The sequence below is a fragment of the Curcuma longa genome, chromosome 6 (assembly GCF_044706935.1).
Source record: "Curcuma longa cultivar G26 ecotype Majalengka, Jawa Barat chromosome 6, ITB_CL_G26_1.1, whole genome shotgun sequence".
NCBI classification, from domain to species: domain Eukaryota; kingdom Viridiplantae; phylum Streptophyta; class Magnoliopsida; order Zingiberales; family Zingiberaceae; genus Curcuma; species Curcuma longa.
The window spans coordinates 4,520,316-4,542,021 of record NC_133866.1 but is presented as its reverse complement, the minus strand read 5'-3'; the positions used below and the strand labels follow the sequence as shown (position 1 = coordinate 4,542,021).

General features: G+C 37.0%; 4 protein-coding genes and 1 pseudogene across 4 annotated transcripts; 3 read left to right on the top strand and 2 right to left on the bottom strand.

Moving 5' to 3' along the window:
- The first annotated feature begins 1,168 nt into the window (after window positions 1-1,168).
- LOC141830468 (uncharacterized) lies at window positions 1,169-1,576 on the top strand. Its single transcript, XM_074717900.1, has one exon. The coding sequence runs from the start codon at window positions 1,169-1,171 to the stop codon at window positions 1,574-1,576; it is 408 nt and encodes a 135-aa protein (XP_074574001.1).
- A 3,528-nt stretch (window positions 1,577-5,104) lies between these two features.
- On the bottom strand, window positions 5,105-6,134 carry LOC141830333 (uncharacterized). Its single transcript, XM_074717778.1, has 3 exons — window positions 5,984-6,134; window positions 5,510-5,885; window positions 5,105-5,435 (listed from the first exon to the last, which is right to left on the bottom strand). The coding sequence occupies exons 1-3, from the start codon at window positions 6,132-6,134 to the stop codon at window positions 5,105-5,107; spliced, it is 858 nt and encodes a 285-aa protein (XP_074573879.1).
- Window positions 6,135-9,471: 3,337 nt separating this feature from the next.
- On the top strand, window positions 9,472-10,231 carry LOC141830467 (early nodulin-like protein 14). Its single transcript, XM_074717899.1, has 2 exons — window positions 9,472-9,632; window positions 9,720-10,231. Exons 1-2 carry the CDS (start codon window positions 9,473-9,475, stop codon window positions 10,229-10,231), a joined length of 672 nt encoding a protein of 223 aa, XP_074574000.1. The 5' UTR covers window position 9,472.
- Window positions 10,232-12,619: 2,388 nt separating this feature from the next.
- On the top strand, window positions 12,620-14,403 carry LOC141830583 (beta-glucuronosyltransferase GlcAT14B-like; annotated as a pseudogene).
- A 22-nt stretch (window positions 14,404-14,425) lies between these two features.
- Window positions 14,426-19,065, bottom strand: LOC141830582 (periodic tryptophan protein 2). Its single transcript, XM_074717985.1, has 7 exons — window positions 17,842-19,065; window positions 17,263-17,514; window positions 17,084-17,176; window positions 16,420-16,791; window positions 15,331-15,675; window positions 14,998-15,225; window positions 14,426-14,915 (listed from the first exon to the last, which is right to left on the bottom strand). The coding sequence occupies exons 1-7, from the start codon at window positions 19,063-19,065 to the stop codon at window positions 14,742-14,744; spliced, it is 2,688 nt and encodes an 895-aa protein (XP_074574086.1). The 3' UTR covers window positions 14,426-14,741.
- Window positions 19,066-21,706: the final 2,641 nt, after the last annotated feature.

Sequence of the window (21,706 nt, the reverse complement as noted above, 5' to 3'; positions counted from 1 at the left end):
AATTTTTTGTTTTGTTTTGTTTTTATTGTTGACCAAACTCCAGCTGAGTCCAGAACTTGCTTGCTGTATACTCCAACACTTGTTAAAACAAGCAAACGAGTTCATATTCTTCTCTGAACAAAAAGACAAAAACATTAGGCGTTGACTTTGGATCAGCCAACGATGCCTGCATGCGTGCGTGCATGATTTTGTCAACGTACGTAACCGCGTCAGGTCCACGTGTCCTTCCTGACTTCGCCCACGTCGTGACGCATAGCATGCAGTGTCAGCGCAACGTAACGCAACGCAACGCGCGGCTTCAAGCCTTTACTTCTCCACGTAACGGCTCCAATATTTAAACTTTTATGATTCGAATTCAATTATAAGATATTTTTTTTAATAAAATAAAAAAGTTTTACAAGTTAATTATTAGACGTAGAGTTATGTATTTTCAAATTTATTCGGATGACTATCTACAAAATTTGAATATTTAGATTATAAAAAAATTGAAAAAAAATGGTGAAAATGACTCAACCCTAAAAGCAACATGGTGTTCTAGTTTTGGGCAGGGTGTTCTTTTGGATAAGAAGAAGATGTTCTTGTGGATAAGAAGAAGCTTATCCATCAATGGTCAAAGAAGGAAGCCCCATCAAAACTCTATATATTTCATGATTTCGGTTTTGTCATCTTTGACGTAAGTGAAAAAGAATAATTACAATAAGTTCTTCCTCTGTGTACCTAACTTCCATCCACAGATTTTACGTTTTTTCAATATTTAAAGGATTTTTCGTTAATATATTTCAAAATATAGTCACAAATTTTAATAAGACAAGTTTGCGAAAAGAAGACTCCTTCCGACTAGTTCTTCTCTTCGTCACCTTATTCCCTAAGGTATGATATGATGATAAAAAATAGAGTATTTTTTGAAATATTTAAGATTTAAATAATATCTTTTTTCTTCATCATGTAATAAATAAATAAATATATATATATATATTCTATTGAAAATCCAATCAGACGTTGCGAGTACGTGCAAGGAATGGATTAGCATTCGATATATTATTTTTTTATTATTATATTATATCTGTTTATTTGTTGTTTTTCTCTTAATTTAAAGCCACGTGGCCATGCAATTATTCTATTTAAGCACCAGAGAGCTCTGCTTCTTCTTCCCCAATCTAATTAATTCATGGAAGAGTTGGAGGAGGCGGAGGTCTTGTGGCCCGACAATTGCGGCGGCGACGGCGGCAGAAAAACGGCGGCAGTAGCTCCGGCGACGACGACCCTCGGAGTCAAGACTCCATCTCGGGCGCACGGTAGTGCTCATTCTTGGGCCGCCGGATTAGCCTCCGGCCTGCAGCATGCTGATGAATACGCCGACGTCGACGACGACGACGACAATGGCGGCGGCGGCGGTGTCATTCCGCCACATGTCATTGTGGCGCGAAGGGCGGCCGTCGGCGATAAGATGGCGTTCTCGGTGTGCGTGGGGAACGGGAGGACGCTTAAGGGGCGCGATCTCCGTCGAGTTAGGAACTCCATTCTCAAGATGACCGGATTTCTTGAAATAGGATCGAAAGAGCTAGCCATTTTGTAGTCATAGATAATTATTTGTTTTCATGGAAGGAGAAGAGTAATTAAGTAATTAATTAAATGTAAATAATTAATAAACTTTCCATTTATATTGTATTTATGACCCTTTTCACGTGGATCATTTGACTTTAATATATTATTTTATATTGCATTAAATGAGTAAAAATTGAGCCATAAAAAAATATTAGGAAGCATTCAATTAAGGAGCTAAGTGGGATGAATTAAAGCTAAATTAATTAATTAAGTTTAGGATTAAATGTACAAGTTAAGACTCCTTTTCGTTGAAATATTTGCGGTCGGATGACAATTGTCTTTTTTTTTTCTTCCTAATTTATGGTATCAGGGATGCTATATAAATATACATAAAATAAAACTAATTAACCCTAAAGATGGACAATTTTTCTCTTATTATATGACAGAAACCTACAATCTCACATCTTCTATGTGATCAAAAGTCATGCTGAACTGTCAATCAAAATCAAAATGGGTCAAATGTGATTCAAAAAGAATTGAACTCGGCCAAAAGGAACTTGGGTCAAGTCGAGCATGCTCGATACACTTATTCTAAGGAATCAAGTTCGTTCGGAATAAGTTAATCAGATCTTCTCCTCGACTCGGCCTCAAGCGCAAACCCCCTCCGTACTTGATATTATCGATTACTAACCTCATCTCTAACTCGATCTTGGTCACTGACTTCACCAACCTCACCTCATCATCCCCCCTCTAGCTCGAGCTCACACCCTACATGGTCTGCTGAATATATGGGGCAATGTAGAGATAAACAAACCTCTTTGTACTCAACCTTAATTGCTAACCTCATCTCTGACTCGATCTTGGTTGCCGACGACTTCATCTCCAATGTAACTCAGCATCAGTCGTCGACTTCATTCCAACTCAACTTGATTATTAACTTCATCTACCCTCAAGGTCATTTAGTATATATCAACCTCACCTCATCATCCCCTTCTGGCTCGAGCCCGAGCCCCTACATTCTGCTGAATATATAGGGGTGTAGAGATAAGGAAGCGACATAATTGCTTCATTCATTAGAACATTTCTCTCGAAAAACATGCTTCATTCATTGGACCATTTCTCCCTAAAGACGTGGAGAATGGTAACGCACATCCTAGAACACGTTGGCTAGGGCTGAGTATTCTGTTAAAACTAAATTGAATCAAATTTTTTTGAACTAATCGAACCGATCAAATTTTTAAATAAAAATCGAACAAATCGAATCCATAAAATATCAATTAATTCGATCAAAAATTGAATTAACCAAATTTTTTAAGTATTATAGAATATTTATTAATTAGTTAGAGGATTATAAATTCACTCACTTAAGAATTTATTAAGTATTTTTTTTATTTTAATTAATTTAATTTAATAAGAAATTTTAAAAGTAAAATTAAATTGAATTAATTAAATTTTTCAGAAAAAAATAAAATTCTCAAATAATTGAATTAAAATTTTAAATCGGTATTTCTCCGATTAACTTATCAAATAAATTTGAATATCACGTAGCAGGACTTGCTTAGCTCATTCATGACTATATTTATTACTTTGGATAATAAAATCTGCATTCGTGCATAATTATATATATAAATTTAATTAATCTCTAACAACGTCATTAAAGCTGCCTAATTACTACTGCACGGATATTAAAGCTACATGAGATCAGCCCAACACAACGCAAATTGACGAGCCTGATCAACGCCACATGAGCCGGCCTTCATTGGCCCGGTTGTAGAGTTGGGCCTGGGCCGAAATTGCCCGGTCCGAGACAACCGCAGCCCAGAACCAGTCCCTCACCCGCTGACCGCCTGACCCGTGAAGTAGAGGAAAAGTGTTGTAATCGATTCTAATTAAAAATAATTGTATGCATAATCGCCCTTTATAATTTAATTTAGTAGCAAATATTAAATCAAAATATGATACTATTTTATACCCCTATAAGGACCGCACCTCGGGTAAACTCGTCGTATCTACATCGTCGTACAGTAGGTCAGTTCCGTGCGTGCGCCGTTGGATATTGGATCGTATCAATATAATTTTATAAAAAATCGAGGTGTCATCAATGAAAATTGAAATTGATTTCAAAATCAAGATCTACATTTTACATAAATAGATCTAGATTATTAATTTATTCAAAATTGATTAAAGATGAATGAGAAATTAATTATCAAGAATAATATTAATTGTTAATTAATACTATAAAAGATGCGCTTAATGGGTGCTTTGTTGGTGCACTTTGCACTTCGCACGTATGATGTATCACATATGACGTGATCTGAAGCGTTAGATCGTAAAGAGTCGCAATCTGACCATTAGTGATGAGACTTGATTTGAAGCATCAGATCGAAAGGATCATTCAATCCAGATCTGACGGTTGATGATAAAAGGGGATCTAAAAGGTTACAATCCTCTAGATTTGACGAATGAGATTAAAGGGCGATCTGAAGGATTACAACCCTCTAAATTGAACGACCCAGATAAATTTTATCCAAAAATTGATTATAACCTTCCAGATTGAACGATCCAGATAAATTCTGTCTAAAAGTCACAACTACTAAATAAAGGGTATTCTATACATCTTATGCATTTCTAATTTAAAAAGTCTACGAAAAATTCGTTATATCTTAAGAAACGAATTGTTACTCCTGACATCCACCGATAAACATGCGCGCACACCACCTTTCAAAAAATGATAAATCCCAGTCAGTCTCATGGACTCAATCCCTAGGGGTGGCCAGTTCGGTCCCACAGAAGTTTCCCACCGACCACCAGGGTAAATTGGGAAGCGCATACGGTGGTCAATGCAGATGCCCAACATCCTTTGATTGTGTTTCCCATTGGAAGAGAATTCTTGCAAATACATCATAACTGGGGATCGAACGACCATCCCTGAGTCACAACCCAGATGGCCTACCATTACACCATTGCCCCGGAGAATTTGGCAAGGGAGCATCACCAATTGTGATAAGAAGGATGCTTAATTTTCGAGCTCTCCGAGCTCTCCACTATGAGCTTTCCACTTCGAGCTCCTTGAAGTTAGATTTGGCTACGCTTGATTAGTTAGATTTGTTTTTTCTTCTGTTAGATAAAAATTATATATAGATTTTTAAATTAATGTCTTTTAGTTTTTGCATTTTTTTCTGTTTAAGTTAGATAAAAATAATAAAAATAATATATAGATATTTGGTAAATTAATGTTGCTCTGGCACGGAATGAATGCAGCACCTGCACTGACCTGCATTTTCATAAACGATCACGTGTCATTCCCTGGCCAAAGCCACTTAATGACATCATCAATTACACTAATACACAATTCTACTATACCCAGTTCGTCAATTAACACTTCAAAAATACAATAAAACAACACCTAAACATCACGCACGATTCCACTAAAAGTAGCTGAAAAAAAACAGGACGCGGATTAATTAACCTCTAACGACGTCATTAAAACCACCTAATTACCACACTGCACGCATCCTAAAGCGCAAACATAACGCACACAAATAATCGACGGCCCTGATCAGCCTCGCTTGAGCCGGCCTTCGTTGGCCTGCTTGAAGAGCTGGGCCTGGGCCGAGGCCTCCCGGTCCGACCCGACCGCCGCCCGGAACGAGTCCCTCACCTGCTGGCCCGTGAAGTAGAAGTGGCGGTCCGCCAGCGAGTTGAGGAAGGCGGCGGTGGCCTCCCGGTAGAGCTCGCCAATCCCGTCGCGCCGCGTGTTCGCCAGCGCGTCCATCACGGTCGGGTTCGTGGTCGCGAAAGCCATCGGGTTGGGCAGGCCGAAGATCTGGGCCACCGGGCACCAGAACCCAAATAAGGCCCAAATAGCGTTCGGATGGCTCCTCCAATAGCTACAAAATTACAAAATATTCTCTCATTATTAATAAAATAAAATAAAATAAATAAATAATATATAATTTCATACTCGCAAGTGAACGGAGGGCAATTAGGGTCGACGGGAGTCAACGGAGTCCCCGGAGGCACCACCACGGGAGTCGTCGACGGCGACGACGGCGTATGCACCACCACGGGAGTCGACGACGGCGGCGACGGCACGGGAGTTGACGACGGCGGGCTGTAGTACCCTCCGCCGCCTCCGGACGGCGGCGAACCATGGGAGGCCGGTGCGTCGCCTCCGGACGGCGGCGAGCCATGGGAGGCCGGTGCGTCGCCTCCGGTGGACGGCGGGCTGTAGTACCCTCCTCCGCCGCCTCCGGACGGCGGCGAGCCATGGGAGGCCGGTGCGTCGCCGCCAGTGGACGGCGGGTTCGTGCTCGGACTACTGGAGCCGCCATGAGAATCTGCATGCATGCATGCGTACGTACGTCATTTTGCTTCCAAAAACAGAACGAAAACAGCAAAGAAAACACTTTTTCATCAGCAAATTAAAAAAGATTACGATGGGGGCTTGTTGTGGGAGGGGAGTAGTAAGCCTTGCTGTCAGCAGCAGCACCAGCTTCAAGGCCTCTAGCCATGGCCCGAGTGAGAGCCTGAGAGGCCAAGCAAATCACTAAGAAACAGATCATCGTCTTCTTCACAGTAGTCCCCATGCTGTGCGTTAAGTTCTTCCAAGCTCAATTAGGTCAAGCTGAAGCTGAAGCTCAATTAGGTCAAGGAAGATGAGTGAAGTGAGAGTGTGTGGTGGGTTGGTGCCCAATTTATAGACGATCGATGAATTGTTTAAGGAGGAGAGGTATAGCTAGCGTCTGCGTCTGTGACTGTGAGAGGTTGCAGGAGGGGCGTTGTGAGTAATAAATGGAGTGTGAAGAGGGAGAGTGAGTGGTTGGTGTGAGGCAGGAGGGTGCATTCAAGTGAGCTGAAGGGTTATTAATTTACTGTGAGAGGGTCTTGATTTTAGGGTACATTTCTGCCCTCCTTCAGATTCCTGCATTTATTAGCATTTTTGTTCTATTAATATTGACAAACCTTATTTCATTAAGCCTATTTTTCCCCTTGTCTATCCTCAATTAGCTCCCATTTCAAAAACAAAATATTATAAAAGCAAAATCAAGACTTAGACGTTTTAAAAAAAAACACGCTCTTTGACGTTGTTCAATAGTGTACAATTATTCAAATATTTTTCAATACTATTTTATACTATTTATTATTATATCTTGTCTTACATCTCATCTAAATCTTACTTTTTGAATCAGTCTGAATTTAAATTGAATTCACGTTATAACAATTACGAAATAGTAACTAATATTTTTAAATAGATTCATATTGTAACAATTATGATTTCATAATTATTATAACGTAAATTCAATCATGAAGTTATATTATAGTAATTAACTATGAAATCGTAACTACTATAATATAATTTTTTTTCCACACGTTGTAGCAACTACGACATCGTACTACTACAACTGTTACTGTTGGGATTATAATCAAAGTCCTACGTTAGAAATACATGGAGAAGATCATAAGATTATAACTTATAAGATGGAAGATATCTTTATGGTGTGATATCTTTTAGGTATAGTCTAAAAAATAAAATCATGAGTGTTTAGGTCTAAAGTCGATAATATTATACTATTGTGGAAATATATAGATTTCATTAATCAACAAGTGATAACAGAGTCATGATCCAGATGGAGCCATATGAGAAATCTCAGAAAAAATAAAGGAGGTAGAGGAGACCCGAACTAGGAGTGTCAAAAAAAGACCCAACTCGTCAATTTGATCCGACCCAGCCCCAGAAAATCAGGTTAGGGTTGAGGGTTTTTGAGGTCAGGTTCAAATGAAGGGTTTTGGATTGGATTAAATTCTGATCAGATTCAAATCGGATTCTGATTGACCTAAATTTAAAAATTTAGATGTTTTATCTAATATTAGTATGACAATGATAAAATTAATATTGAGATAATAATAAAAAATTATCAGGTAAAATAATAAAAAAGTTTTTTGATTATTCAAATATTTTGGGTTGATCGGGTTATACGGGTTTGGATTCAATTCGGGTTCGAGTTGATATTTTTTAATAATATTTTATTTCAATATGATTTGAACCCACCCAACTAACTCGAATTGACACCTCTAACCCGAAGCATGAGAATAATGATAGGAAGACTCATAGTAAAAATTCATGATTAACTATTGAGACAGGTGACCCGAACCATGGGAATAATAATAAAAGCTCTTGGAGAGGCCTGAACCATGCCAATAATGGTAAGAAAAAGGAGACGATTATTGAGATTACAATCAAATCTCACATTTAAAATATATCAAAAAATCATAGGGTTATATGATAAAAATATTTCCATTGGTATGAGATCTTTTGAATAAGTATAAAAAATAAAATCATGAGAACTTAAGTCCAAAGTGGATAATATTAGATATGTGAATTTCATCAATTAACAATAATATGTCCAATTTAAAATTTAAACAAGAGATAATAGTACAGTATTTAGACAAATATATAATAGAATATTGATGAAGTATTTTTTATTATTAAAAATAAATGAGGCGTCCGATTTAGAAAAAAAAAAGTGTCATCTTCATTTTTACCTTTATTTTAAACTCTACGTCGTAGTAATTTTAATTAATATTACTGTGGAAAAGGTGTGTAGTTAATCACTTCGTTTAGGGAGCATTTCTGCCATCCTTCAGATTCCGCATTTATTGCTATCTTTATTCTATTGATATTGATAACCCTTGTTTCATTAAGCCTCCCATTTCAAAATAAAAAATGTTTAATAGTGCTCTTGTATAAAAAAAATGATAAATCCTAATTAGTCTCATTGACTATTTTTGAGGTGACTGATCCAGTCCCACGAAAATTTTCCACCGGCCACAGTTCTCTAGTATCAAAACTCTATATCTAGTAAGTTTGATTAAAATTTCTGTTAGAATTGTTTTAATTATTAGGACTATAAATTAATCAAATATTTGAGTAAATTTTATATTCTATAAAAATTTATTTATATTTATTCAATATATATAATTAATTAAATAAATAAATTTAAATAATTTATTAAATAAAATGAATAAATTTGAATATATATGTTGAACTCGTTAATATTTTTGAACATGAATTATAACTATCACAAATAAAGTTTTTAAATCGCATTCATCAATATAAATAAAAAAATAAATAAATAAATTTATATTATCAAACTTAATAATTAATAAAAATAAATTTAAAATTATAAGAATTTTAAATAATAAAATAAGAATGAATTGAGAGTTGTATAATATTTAAATAAACTTAAGTCAAATTTGAAATAAGTTGATAAAAAAGATATTCAAGCTTGGACAATTATTTCAACACCATAAAACTCAACTTGACATGTTAGCTCAATTATACTTATCAAATAAATTTGAATAATAATTTTAATTAAATTAGATAAATTTAAATTAATATTTGAGTAGTTTGGATAAAACTACCTTAAAATAATAGAATAATACTAGTTTTTTTTCTTATGATAAGAGGTGGTCTTTTGTTATATTTTTTAAAATAAAAATGCTCTTTTATGTAGCTCGTAAAGTATTTTATAAATTATTTTTAAAAAATTAGAAATCCATACAATGCCCTTATGCCTTATAATATTGTGATTTTATATGCTCATATACTAGCTTAAATATAATTAATTATATATTAATTAATCAGTATAATTAGCTTAATTAATTATATTAATGGCTAAAAACCAGTTTAGGCGCCAGATTACAAAAGCCGGTGGCTCGCCGTCCGCACCCTTCTCGACCTCCACGTGTCCTCCATCCCGCCGCGGCCGCGGGAAACGAAACGCATCCTCTTTACGTTACAACAGTTCGCCGGCAATGGCGTCAACGGTAACTTTTGGCTCCCTTCCTTCTATTTAAGAGTGTTACTCCACTCTGCTGCTCAGCAATGGCGTCGTCTTCTTCTTCCTCCTCTAACGGCTTGGCTATGCTTCTTCTTCCGCTGCTGTTGTTTGCCGTTGTGTTGGTGGATTCGGTTGAGGGTTATGTTTTCTTCGCCGGAGGCAGAGATGGATGGGTGCTGAATCCCTCTGAGAGCTACGGCCATTGGGCGGAGAGGAATCGGTTTCAAGTCAACGATTCCATCGGTTTGTGATTTGTGATGTGTATATTTTTTTTAGTTTTTGTGGTTCGATTTTGCGTTTTGGAGATTGATTTTGTGGGCGGCGCCGCAGTGTTTAGGTACGAGAAAGGGGAGGACTCTGTTTTGGTGGTGGCGAAGCAGGACTTTGATTCGTGCAACCTGAGCCACCCGATCCGGCGGCTCGCCGACGGCGACTCCCGGTTCGAGTTCGAGAGGTCGGGGTGGTTCTTCTTCGTCAGCGGCGCGCCGGGGAGGTGCGAGGCCGGGCAGAAGCTGGTGGTGGTAGTCATGGCCGTGCGCCGGCCGCCCGTCTCTGCGCCGCCCTCCCTCGCTCCAGCGCCTGTCCTTCCCCCGGCTGCGACGCCGCCGTCTGAAACTCCCGCCCCTGTTACTCCACCGGCGTCAGCTCCGTCGCCTTCACCGACAGCCAGCGCTCGGCCTCCTGCCTTCCCTCCAATTCCAACCGGAGAGACCCCAGTTCCGGTGCTGTCGCCGGCGCCGGGTCCATCCCAGTCAGCAGCCACCGCCGGAGCCGGCGAACACTCGGGGAAGTGGATGATTAGAATTGCAACGCTGGTCGTAGGAATCGTGGCCTTTATTTAAAATATTCCTCTAATTAATTAGTATTATGATCAAATTGTTAATTCATAATAATTCGCATTTAATATTTCTGAAAAAAAATATTGCACTTGTGTTAACTCTTAAGAAGTTCCCGGCCATAATGTTTTTTAAGAATTTTTTAATTATATTATTCCAAAAGAGAATTTTTATTGTATTTTAGAAATTAATATGGGTTTTGGGGTTTTAGGGTTTGGGCCCTTAGTTAAATGGATCGGGCCCAGTTTTTTAAAAGGAGAAAAACAATTTAAAATGATATTATTAAAATAACCTACCAACTATTAAAATCTTCTCAAAATTTGACTACAAATTTTTATAATCCTATATATTTTCTATAAATTATATTTGATTCGAAGGAGCAAGTTTATATATAAAAAAATGTTTTTAAATCTTCAACAGTTATAATAATTTATTTATATTTATTCGTCACATGTAATTTTTTTTGATAATCTAAATATTCAATTTTTTGAATCAATTAATTTTGAAAATGATCGATTCAATCTTATAGAAATTTTCCACCGATAAGATACATTGTAAAACATACGCATTGCTCCACAGAATCTTATGTACACTGTAATCTCGAGCCCAAGGGCTTTCACATGTGCACGAATTATAGTAAAAAGATAGAATTCGTCATTCCAACGATCACACAACTATCTATGAAAAGGTAATTTAAAAAGTTATAATTTTATCAAGATTCAATTTTTATCTATTATAATAATATTTACTTCATAATAATTAATTCAATTGTGCCCCGGAAGCTCACATGTGCATATTAAACAATATATTTGTGTAGGAATACTTGGCCTTGTTTATTTTATTCGCCACGTGATCGAATCCTCCAATCGCAAGAAATCTCCGAGAGCAATCTAATGAATGTTTACGGCATTAGTACTTGCAACGATATCGATAAAAAAAATTAACCAAAAAAAACAAAATATTATAAAAATTAATTAAAATATATAAAACTTAAAGAACTGATTTGAACATAAATTAATTTATATCATTAATATCTCTTAGAAATGAACGTTTGCATTTACCAACGTACTTTCAAAAGTTTGAATGAATCGATTCTTATTCCACACGCTTTATAAATTTCAATCCAACTCCAAGTCAACGTTTACTTTCGTCAACCACACTCATAGCTCTTTCACAATCATCAGCATAACTACACAAGCTACAAGAAGACTTGAGGCGACTATGGCACCTCATTAGAATAACACATTATTCATAAAAAAAATTTAAAAGGGTGCTCAAAATTAAGTAAATAGTTAAAAGGATGTCCCTTAAAAAAAAGTCTAAAAGACGTCCATAAGATGTTTTTATCCAAAATAACCTTCTTTCAACGTTATTATAATAGTTAATCGTAATTGCTACAGTATAGAATAATACATTATTGTAGTACATACGACTAGTTATTATAATGTGTAACAATCACAACATTTAATAGCTAATATAATACTATCGTAGCATTTTAGTAGAAGCTACCTAAAAAGTATTTTGAAGTGATTTTGATAAATTTAAAATAATTTTGATGAAGTTTAAATAATTTTAATAAAATTAATAAAAAAATATTTTAATATAATAGTGTTCAATATTTAAGTAATTTTGATAAATATATTGTATAATTGATTTAAATAATTTTGAAAAATTTATACAATTTTAATTAAATTGTTATTTTAATATAATATTATGTTATATTAAAATTTTAATTTTGATTTTTTTTTAAAATTTATATAATTTTAATTAAATTGATAAGAGTAACATTTTATATATTTCTAATAATTTTAATTAAATTAAAATAGTTGATTTTTTAGATGCTACAACAACGAGGGAAGAATGGTTATTTTAGATGTGGAATGTCCACTTTTTTGCAAAAAGAAACGTACTTTTGATATTTGCATAATTGCCCTTCAAAACATATGTTATGTAGTTAATTAATTAGGATTTCCTATTAAAAACAAGGGCTTAATGTGCCAACCGTTTCACTAATATTATTAATTACTGGCTACTAAATTAAAGCGGAGATTAAATGCTTGGTTAACATCCTCATTTTCCCCAAGATTTTATTTTATTTTTTCGTTTTTAGCGTTTATAGAATTATAGGGCGTAAAATGTAATATTTTAAATTGTGAAGGGTGTGGGGCAAAATGAAAAATTTCTCTTTCAGGAAATTAATTCGTGTTTATCTTTGGAATTCTCACGCTTTCTCAATGGCTCAGTTTTTTTTTGGAGGGAGCTGCGTGATTGTTCTTGCAGTTGATGCTTCTATAAATTGCAGATTGCAGCATGGCGTTGAATTTCGAGAATTTTTTTTATTTTGTTTTAGTTTTGTTTGGTAATCACGCGTGCGGTGTGCTTCATTTGGTTTCCATGGATTGAGGTTGCAGGTGCACCGATCGATTCGCCATGGAGATCATGAAGTCTATGGCGGCGTTCGCGAGGCTCGCCATGGAGCGCCGCCGCCTGCGGCAGCTGCTCGTCGTCTCGGTCGCCCTCGTACTGCTCTCCGTAGCCGCTTCGACTATCGGCCTCCTCCCCTGCTTCCGCACTGTCTTGTACCTCCCCGCGCCCCCGCTTCCTCCTCCTCCGCCGCCGCCGCCGACTGCGAGGATTCCCCGGCTGGCGTACCTGGTCTCGGGGTCGAAGGGCGACCTGGACCGGCTGTGGCGGGCGCTGCGGGCGCTGTACCACCCGCGCAACTTCTACGTCGTCCACTTGGACCGGGAGGCGCCGGCGAGCGAGCGGCGGACCCTGGCGGCGCGCGTCGCCAACGACAGCCTCTTCGCCGCCGTCGGCAACGTGGCGGTGATCGAGAAAGCCAACATGGTCACCTACCGCGGGCCGACGATGGTCGCCAACACGCTCCACGCCGGCGCTCTGCTTCTGAAACAGAGCAACGACTGGGACTGGTTCATCAATCTCAGCGCCTCCGATTACCCTCTGGTCACACAAGACGGTATCAATCAGAATAAATTCCTCAAAAAAGAACCCTAATTTCTGGTCTCTGTTCTTGATTCTGGATTCCGATGGCAGACATCCTCCATGCCTTTTCGAGCTTGCCGAGGAACATAAGCTTCGTGGAGCACACGAGCCGATTGGCGTGGAAAGAGTTAGTAAATCTGGCCTTCTTCTTCTCGCGATTTGATGAATCGCTCCGCCGCCGCCGCTAATCGAGTTGTGGAGTTTGCAGAGAACAGAGAGCGAAGCCGGTGATCGTCGACCCCGGACTGTACCTGGACAAGAAGACCAACGTGTTCTGGGCGTCGCAGAAGAGAGACTTGCCGACTGCGTTCAAGTTGTTCACAGGTGAGATCATCGATCGATCGATCGATCGAACTGGACTGGTTCTTCGATTCCTCGGAGCGTTTTGTCGTTAGGTGTTCTTCTTCCTCGTCAGGGTCTGCGTGGGTGGCGCTGTCGCGCGAGTTCGTGGAGTTCTGCGTGTGGGGGTGGGACAACCTCCCCAGGATCCTGCTCATGTACTACACCAACTTCGTGTCGGCGCCGGAGGGCTACTTCCAGACGGTGATCTGCAACGCGCCGGAGTTCGCCGGCACGGTGGCGAACCATGACCTGCACTACATCAGGTGGGACGTGCCGCCGAAGCAGCACCCGCACGTGCTGACACTGAATGACTTCCGGGAGATGGTCAGCAGCGGCGCGCCATTCGCGCGCAAATTCCCGGTCGACGGCCCCCTGCTCGACCAGATCGACCAGCAGCTCCTCGGCCGGGCCAACGGGAGCTTTGTCCCCGGCGGGTGGTGCGCAGGGGATCCACCCTGCTCCAAGGTCGGGGACATGGCGGCGCTCCGGCCCAGCAAAGGCGCCGAGAGGGTGGCGCGGCTGATGAACGGGATCATCCAGTCCGACAAATTTGCACAGAGACAATGTAGATAGAGAGTCATCAAGAGCCCTGCAATCTGCAATGCTGATAGGTGAATTCACCCTGAGTTCTTGCCATTGAAATTCTCTCAAATAAAGTAAACATACACATTGTTAGAGAGCAATCGATACAAGAATTAGACTTTTTCTTTCAACAGAAATCTGCCAAACTTACCTGATACTGAAGGTAAAGCTTTCAGATGATCGAGATCTATAATCAGACTATGAATAATAGAAAGAAGTTCATGTTCTGCAAGAAAGTCTATCGATCATTAAACAACTGGACAAACTCTGTTACTTAAACTTCACAATTCATAAATGGTGCTTCTTAAATATACAGGAAAGCAAGTGGAACATTTTAGGTTTCCAAATGCAGAAGAAACCCTTAGGTCAACCAGCACCATCTTGCTCAAAACCAACCGAAATCGAAAGGGGGAAGAATATTTCCCCTCAGCCTCTAAAACACACAAAAAAAGACTTGGCCTCAAGAACAACACAATGAGAAAATACAAGTTAAGATTGTGCAATTCAACTCACTAAAACTATTGCGGAATAACTTTAGCTTAGCGTACAATAGTACAAAATTTTAGTAAAAGCTTGGATTACGAATCTATTGTGGCGTGGTGCTCGTTGAGCATAAGTATCTGAGTAAATATTCGTTGGATGAACACGTATCTGTTAGATCCTGATGCAGCATGGAAATGGATTTCTGCAAGGACCTCAATGCTGGCAGCAGGCTTCGAGAATTCTGCTGAATGGCATTACCATGAGCCTTGAAGAGCCCCTAAAACCAAAAATGGATGTTAGATACAATCTAATAGACACCTAGTTCTCGATTTATAATTACCTTGAGTTTGACATCGTACCTGGCACCAGAGAAGAAGAAATTCAAGATGAGGACAACTTTCCAAAAGATTAGCAAATGCTTCAACCAAACGCTGGATGTACTTGAATGGCATTGAGGAGGAAACAGAAGGAATATCTGCAGGCTTCACTGAGAAAATGCATTTTTTGATCAGTGAATCTTCATTCAATCGAAGGCTGAGCAACAATGCCCTTTGTGACTCATCCCTCTTCAGAGCTTCATCAACAGCCTATATAATAAGAGAATATCAGCTGCTAGAAGTAAATAATTAAATAAATGATGGCATTACGAAATAATGAAGCAACAATCCATAAATTCAAATATGGTGCGGCACCTCAGGAGTCACATCCACATCAAGGTCAGTTGGATCAAACACAAAGGAATCATCAACAGAGTATAGGAGGACTCCCTCCGTGGTAGCTGCAGCCCATGATCTTCCAGTTGGTGCAATTCTCAAACATTTTGTACGGGCAACAGGTCGTCCACGATTCAACACAGCTCCAGGTAAATCCTGTCCCAGACTTCTGCGAGTTTGTTGATCAACCCCTTCTTCAACGTCAGAGTTGTCATCATCAATTAAATCCAATGGGCCAGCATCTGTCATCTTCTTAGAGTTCAAAAAATCAAGGACTCCGTCCAAGGAGAGATTTCGAGTGAGTTGGAATCTACGAAGCAGTACCTGGTAAATTAAAGAAACAATGAGGACCCCATGCCCAATTCAGTTAATAAGAGCACCCTTTAGCAAATTTGTCACCAATAATTTGACGGAAATAAAAGTGTTATACTACTATTAGATATTCAAAGTGAAAAAGTGCAAATGATTATAACAACAATAATGGATTATATGCTTCATTCCTAAATTTGATACATCTAACAGAGATAGAAGATTAATGGAATAAAGAATGCTCCCAAAGCACATACTAACTAATATAGAAAATAAAACTGGTGATAGATTCAGGGAAGTGTTGATAGAAACTATATATTCTGATTGAATTCTTATTTGTAGCTAAGGTTTGGAAATGATTTTGCAAAGGCAATCAGCAGCACAAAAAGCATAACTATTTATCCTAGATTTATGACTAAGGCATTGAACATTTTGTACAAGTTGATTGGTCTAGCACTGATTTTAAAAACTCAAGCTATTAAGAAAGGGATCATTTTTTTTATTTATATTCTTAAGAGTCCCCTCGCCTTCATGTGTGGGTAAATATAATTCATGTTAAAGTTGATGGGCCAACCACTTAACCCCAAAGCCTAAAGCTCAATTTGTTAGAAAAGGGATCACTCTTTGTATTATATCCTTAATTTACCAGTTTTGCCAATCAGAATTCAAAAGTGAGATAATCGAAAAGAAAGCATTGGCAGCTTCTATTATAGTAAAGCCACAAATAAACAAAATGCTAAATCCACAAAAATTACTAACCTTATCTGCAACATCATACAAGCATATGTATTTGCTATTTCCACCAGCAAAAATGTAGCTTCCATCTGCAGAATAGCATATAGTTGTAAAATATTTTCCTGAAGTTGAATTAGCAGCTGATCGCCTATCTGTCATGAGACGTCCACCGGCAATGTCTCTGCGACCATCAATAGTGTGCATTAACACTCCCTCAAAAGGATCCCAAAAGTGAATCTGACCATCCAATGTGCTGCAAGCTAGTTGCTTTCCATCTGGACGATATACTACAGTAAGAACATCGTGTGTATGAGGAAAAGTTTCAACGGTGCCTTTCCCATCAAAAACATCCCATATGCGAACAGTTTTATCCCAGGAAGACGAAGCTAGAGAAGCCTGTAAAGTGAAATAACATAAGCCATCACTTCATAATCATAAGAACATGATTAATTTGCAATCTTTCTGTTTAAACTATTAGGTTTAACCTATAACAAGTAAATTACATTATGTGAAATATGAAGACAGGAATTAGACAGGTCCTAGTGCTGAAGAAAGCCATGAATAAAAAGATTCAGCATTATAAAATCAATGTTAAATGACCGTTGTATGCTAAATTCAATCCATTCTAATAGTATAAAGCTCACAGAAATAAATTGTGTCCCAGTGACAAATAAAAGATATCACTTACACTTGTCGGGGAAAACATTAGCCCATGCACTGGTCCCTCATGGCCACCTAAAACATCCAACAAGCGTCCAGTCTTCATGTACCAAACAAATATCTGGAGGAAGATATAAAAGAAGATTTTTGGCATCAAGTTGCTCAAGGTATCACAGCACTACAAAACCTAGCTACGAAGAAATATACCTCAAATGAATCAAGAGTTCCAGCACAAATCACTTCACCACTTGGATCTGATGATAAAGAGACAAATTGTCTAGGAGAAGGAGTAGTGAAAGTCCTAAAATTCCGGTAACGGAATAAATCCCAAGCACGAACTGTCCCATCTAGTGATGCACTTAGAAGAGTATGATTATTAGCCATAAAATGGAGTGCTGTGACAGCATTAGAGTGCTCTGCAAAAGTAATGAAACAAAACCCTGATGAAACTGTCCAAACCTGCAATAAAACAACAACAATGTTTATGGCAATTCCTCTGCCAAACTTATCGCATATGATGTTACTATTTAAAAAAAGAACTGAGAGCAATACTGAAAAATATAAAACTAAAGACAATGCTGGGATAAAATTTTAAGTTGTTAATGGGGTTATAAATTTTTTATAACATATGTACAGAAGAATCAGGTACAATTTTTTCCTTTTTTTGCTTTTCTATGTAGTTAAACACAATGCAAGAAACTCAGAATATGCCAACAATTGATATTGTAAACAATGAATTAAATGATGTCTAACATAAAATGCTTTGGTTAAATTATATTGTTTTACCTTGACTTTGTTATCGTCGGCTCCTGTTGCTATCATCTGTGAGTCAGGTGAATATGCAACGCAGTTAACATCAAAATAATGCCCTTGTTGCTTCAATATGTAACTCTCTGATCGCCACTCCCACACAAGCAATTGCCCAAGCTTTGCGCAACCAAATGTCAGCCAATTGCCAAGTTTGTTAAACACTGCAGTTGTGATCTTCTCCCTTGATATGGAAAGTAAGTGGATGCAAACAAAGTCCGGCATCTGATACAGACCAAAAACACCATTGGAATGTCCAACTACCACCATATCCAAATCTTGGTGGTAATCACAAGCGGCTACCTTTGCAGCGCCCTGCATAAAGTAATCCTTCTTAACAAGCTCCCATCTAGCTCTATGCAAAAGGATCTTAGACTTTTCAGCGTCATCATCACCACCCTTTTTTTTCCTCTTTCTCTTATTATCATCAATATCCATGGACTCTTCGGCTTGATCTCTTTCAGAAGACTTCTGTTCGGGTGTACCAGGTGAAGGAGGGTCTGAGCCAGGCTCCTTGCGAGCATCAAAATCATCATTTTCTACCAATTTCCATGTAAATAACCCACCGTCTCTCGATATAGTATAAACCCTAACAACGGTGCCGCTTATCTTGTCAGTTGAGAAAAAAGCACCCACTATGCGATCCTTATGCCCTAGAAAAAAATATGGCTTGCTCGTTCTTCTCGAATCCTTTAAATAGAAGAGTCTGACGGTAAGATCCTTTGATCCAGCGAGGAGGTACTTCGAGTCAGGGCTCCATTCCAATGTAGTAACCGTGCCGACGAAGTCCGAATAGGTCCGCTCGAGCTCGAAGGGGAAGAACTCTTTCCGGAAGCCAGGCGACCGCCATATCTGAATGAGCTTACCGAGGCCGACGGCGATATGTTCGCCGTCCGGGCTGAAGCGGAGGGCGGTAACGGGCCGCTTGAACTTGATGCGGTGGAGAACGGCATGGCGGCTGAGGTTGACGAAGAGGGCGCGGGAGTTGCTGTCGACGGTCAGGAGGAAGGAGCCGTCGGGCGTGACGGCGATGCGGGAGATGTTGGCGGAGGCCTCGAACGAGAGGGTCTGCGACTGAGACTTGAGGAGGTCGGTGGTGGACACGCGGTTGCCGACGGGGGAGAGGAGGACGCCGTCGGCCGTCACCACGGCGTTGCCGCCGCGGTAGGGAGCTCCCAACAAGTTATGGAAGCGGAAATTCATCGCAGTCAATTAGGGTTTTTCTTTCGTCCCTAAACCTAATAACTAATATAGTGCGCGGGACGTCGGAAAAGTTAAAAGAAATTCTTTTATTAAAGGATTATTTTTTAATATATAATTAAAATGTGTGAAAAATACTATTTATATATTTTTATTATAATTTCAGAAAACAATTTATTATAGTTATATTATGGGAAAATTAAGTGAGTTTAAAGTAATATTTTATATATATTTTTGATATAGAAAAAATTATAATTATATTCGGTACTATGGTACAGAATAAGATAAAAAAGAAGATAGTTTTGAAATTTTTTAAGTACAATGATTTTTCGATAATAATAAAAAATAAGAGATATTCTTTTATTTGTTAGCTTTAATTTAATTTAATTTTTTTTTTATACAGAAGAAGCCTAGACCAGGAATGGGCCTGCCATGGCCCAATTTCCTCTACAGGCCCAGAGGTAGGAGGTCTCATATGGGCTGCACGCCTGCTCTGATAGGATTTCCCCTACAGGCCCAATTTCCTCAATAATAATTCTTATTTGGCAAAAATCATGTTTTTTTTCTCCAAATCGCCAGCTATTTTGATTTTTTTTAATCAAAAGAGCACCCACCAAACCCACACAATTATCCTCTTTATTATTATTCCGCTTATATCTTTTTATTTAAATTCTGAATCGATCGAGTTTGTTGTAACAGCTATAAAATTGTAGTGGTATGTTATAACAACTACGATATTATAGTTGTTACAATACAACAGTTGTAGTTTATAATTGTAACAACTACGATTTCATAATTGCTATAACTACAACAGTTATAGCAGCTATAAAATCGTAGTTGCTCCAATATAAAAAATAATCTTAAATAAAGAGGGCTACAATTCATCCGAGCTTTTGAAAAATCTTTAAATAATATTTTTTGAGTTTAAGATGACTAGGTTGTTATGAATTACACTTAATTTCTGAATAAATTTCGATTTGATATATTGTACATCCTATGGTTCAATATGAGATAAAAGTTATCACATCTCAAAACTTATCTAACATATATAGTTGTATCAATTATGATTTCGTAGTTGTTATAATGCACCTCCGATTCAAAATTTAGATAAAAATATAAAAGAGAAATAAAAATAAAAATAATATAATATAAAATAATTAAGTAATTACACATGAAGGTGGAATGCCCTCTTAATAAAAAATCATAATGGAACGTCATTTTTAATCTTAATGATTTAAAAAATAAAGGACACATTTTGAATTTTGTCCATTCTATAGAGGGGTATAAGTAATTAAAAGAATTTATAAATTTTATAAAAATTATATTAAATTTTAAAATATATGATTTCTGAAAAACCATAAAATATTTTTTGTAACATTCTAAAAAGTGCAATAGGATGGTCAAGAAAGTTCAAACGAAACTAATGAATCTTTAACCACGTTTTGATATGATAGTCTTTACCTAATTCATCTATCGATCCAACTTTCAAACTTTTGAACAAGTCCTTAATCACACTTTCATTATGCTCGCCTTAAAGTCGAACCTTTAAGCGCGTCTTAATCACCTTTCAAAGTATCTCTACACCAAAGACAATGGCATAACGATACATATACATAACCAAGGTTATGGGGCATAAAACATAATCTAATGTTGTTTGGTTTACTTTATTTATTTGGAGGGAATAAAACATAACCAGTTTTATATTTACTATATTACCCATCATTCAATTATATTTTAATATAATTCATTAAATTAATAAGTATAATTTATTAATTTTATTTTAATAAAATAATTCATTAAAAATAATTATTTTAATAAAAAAAATCATTAAAATAATAAATATAATTTGTTAATTTTATTTTTTAAAATTTTAAATAAATATATATATATTACTAAAATAATTTATTAAAATAATTATTTTAATAAAATAATTCATTAAATTAATAAATATAATTCCTTAATTTTTTATTTTTAAATTTAAAATAAATTTATATTTCTTTTAATAATATAATTTATTAAATTAATAAAGATAGTATGATAATTTTATTTTAATAAAATAATTCATTAAAATTAATTATTTTAATAAATTAATTTATTAAATTAATAAATATAATTTGTTAATTTCATTTTTTAAAATTAAAAAAAAATATATTTTTAATAAAATAATTTATTAAATTAATTATTTTAATAAAATAATTCATTTTATTTTTTAAATTTAAAATAAATTTAATTTTTAATTTATAAATATTTAAATTAAAATTTATTGAATTAAATAATTTAATTTTAATTAGATTTCATAGTACCTTTTAATTGACTTAGTTTTAAAATCAAAGGGTAATCATGGAAAAAATTTCGTTAACCTCAGGAATCGTAGAAAACCTTAGGCTGCCAAGGTAATTACATTACCGGATTATAACCCATTTGCTGATGTGGCGGTGATGTTATATTACTTGGGAATCAATCATAACCTGAACCAAACAAGGTTATCAACGATAACCTTGGACAGATATGCATTCCCATACGATATCATTGAAGAACACTATACGAAGGGCCCTTCATCGTAAAGAAACTCAACCTCAACCGCCGACTGACTAATCGTAAAGATTAAAGTTCATTCGAATCTAACAGTAATAAAAGGATGCTT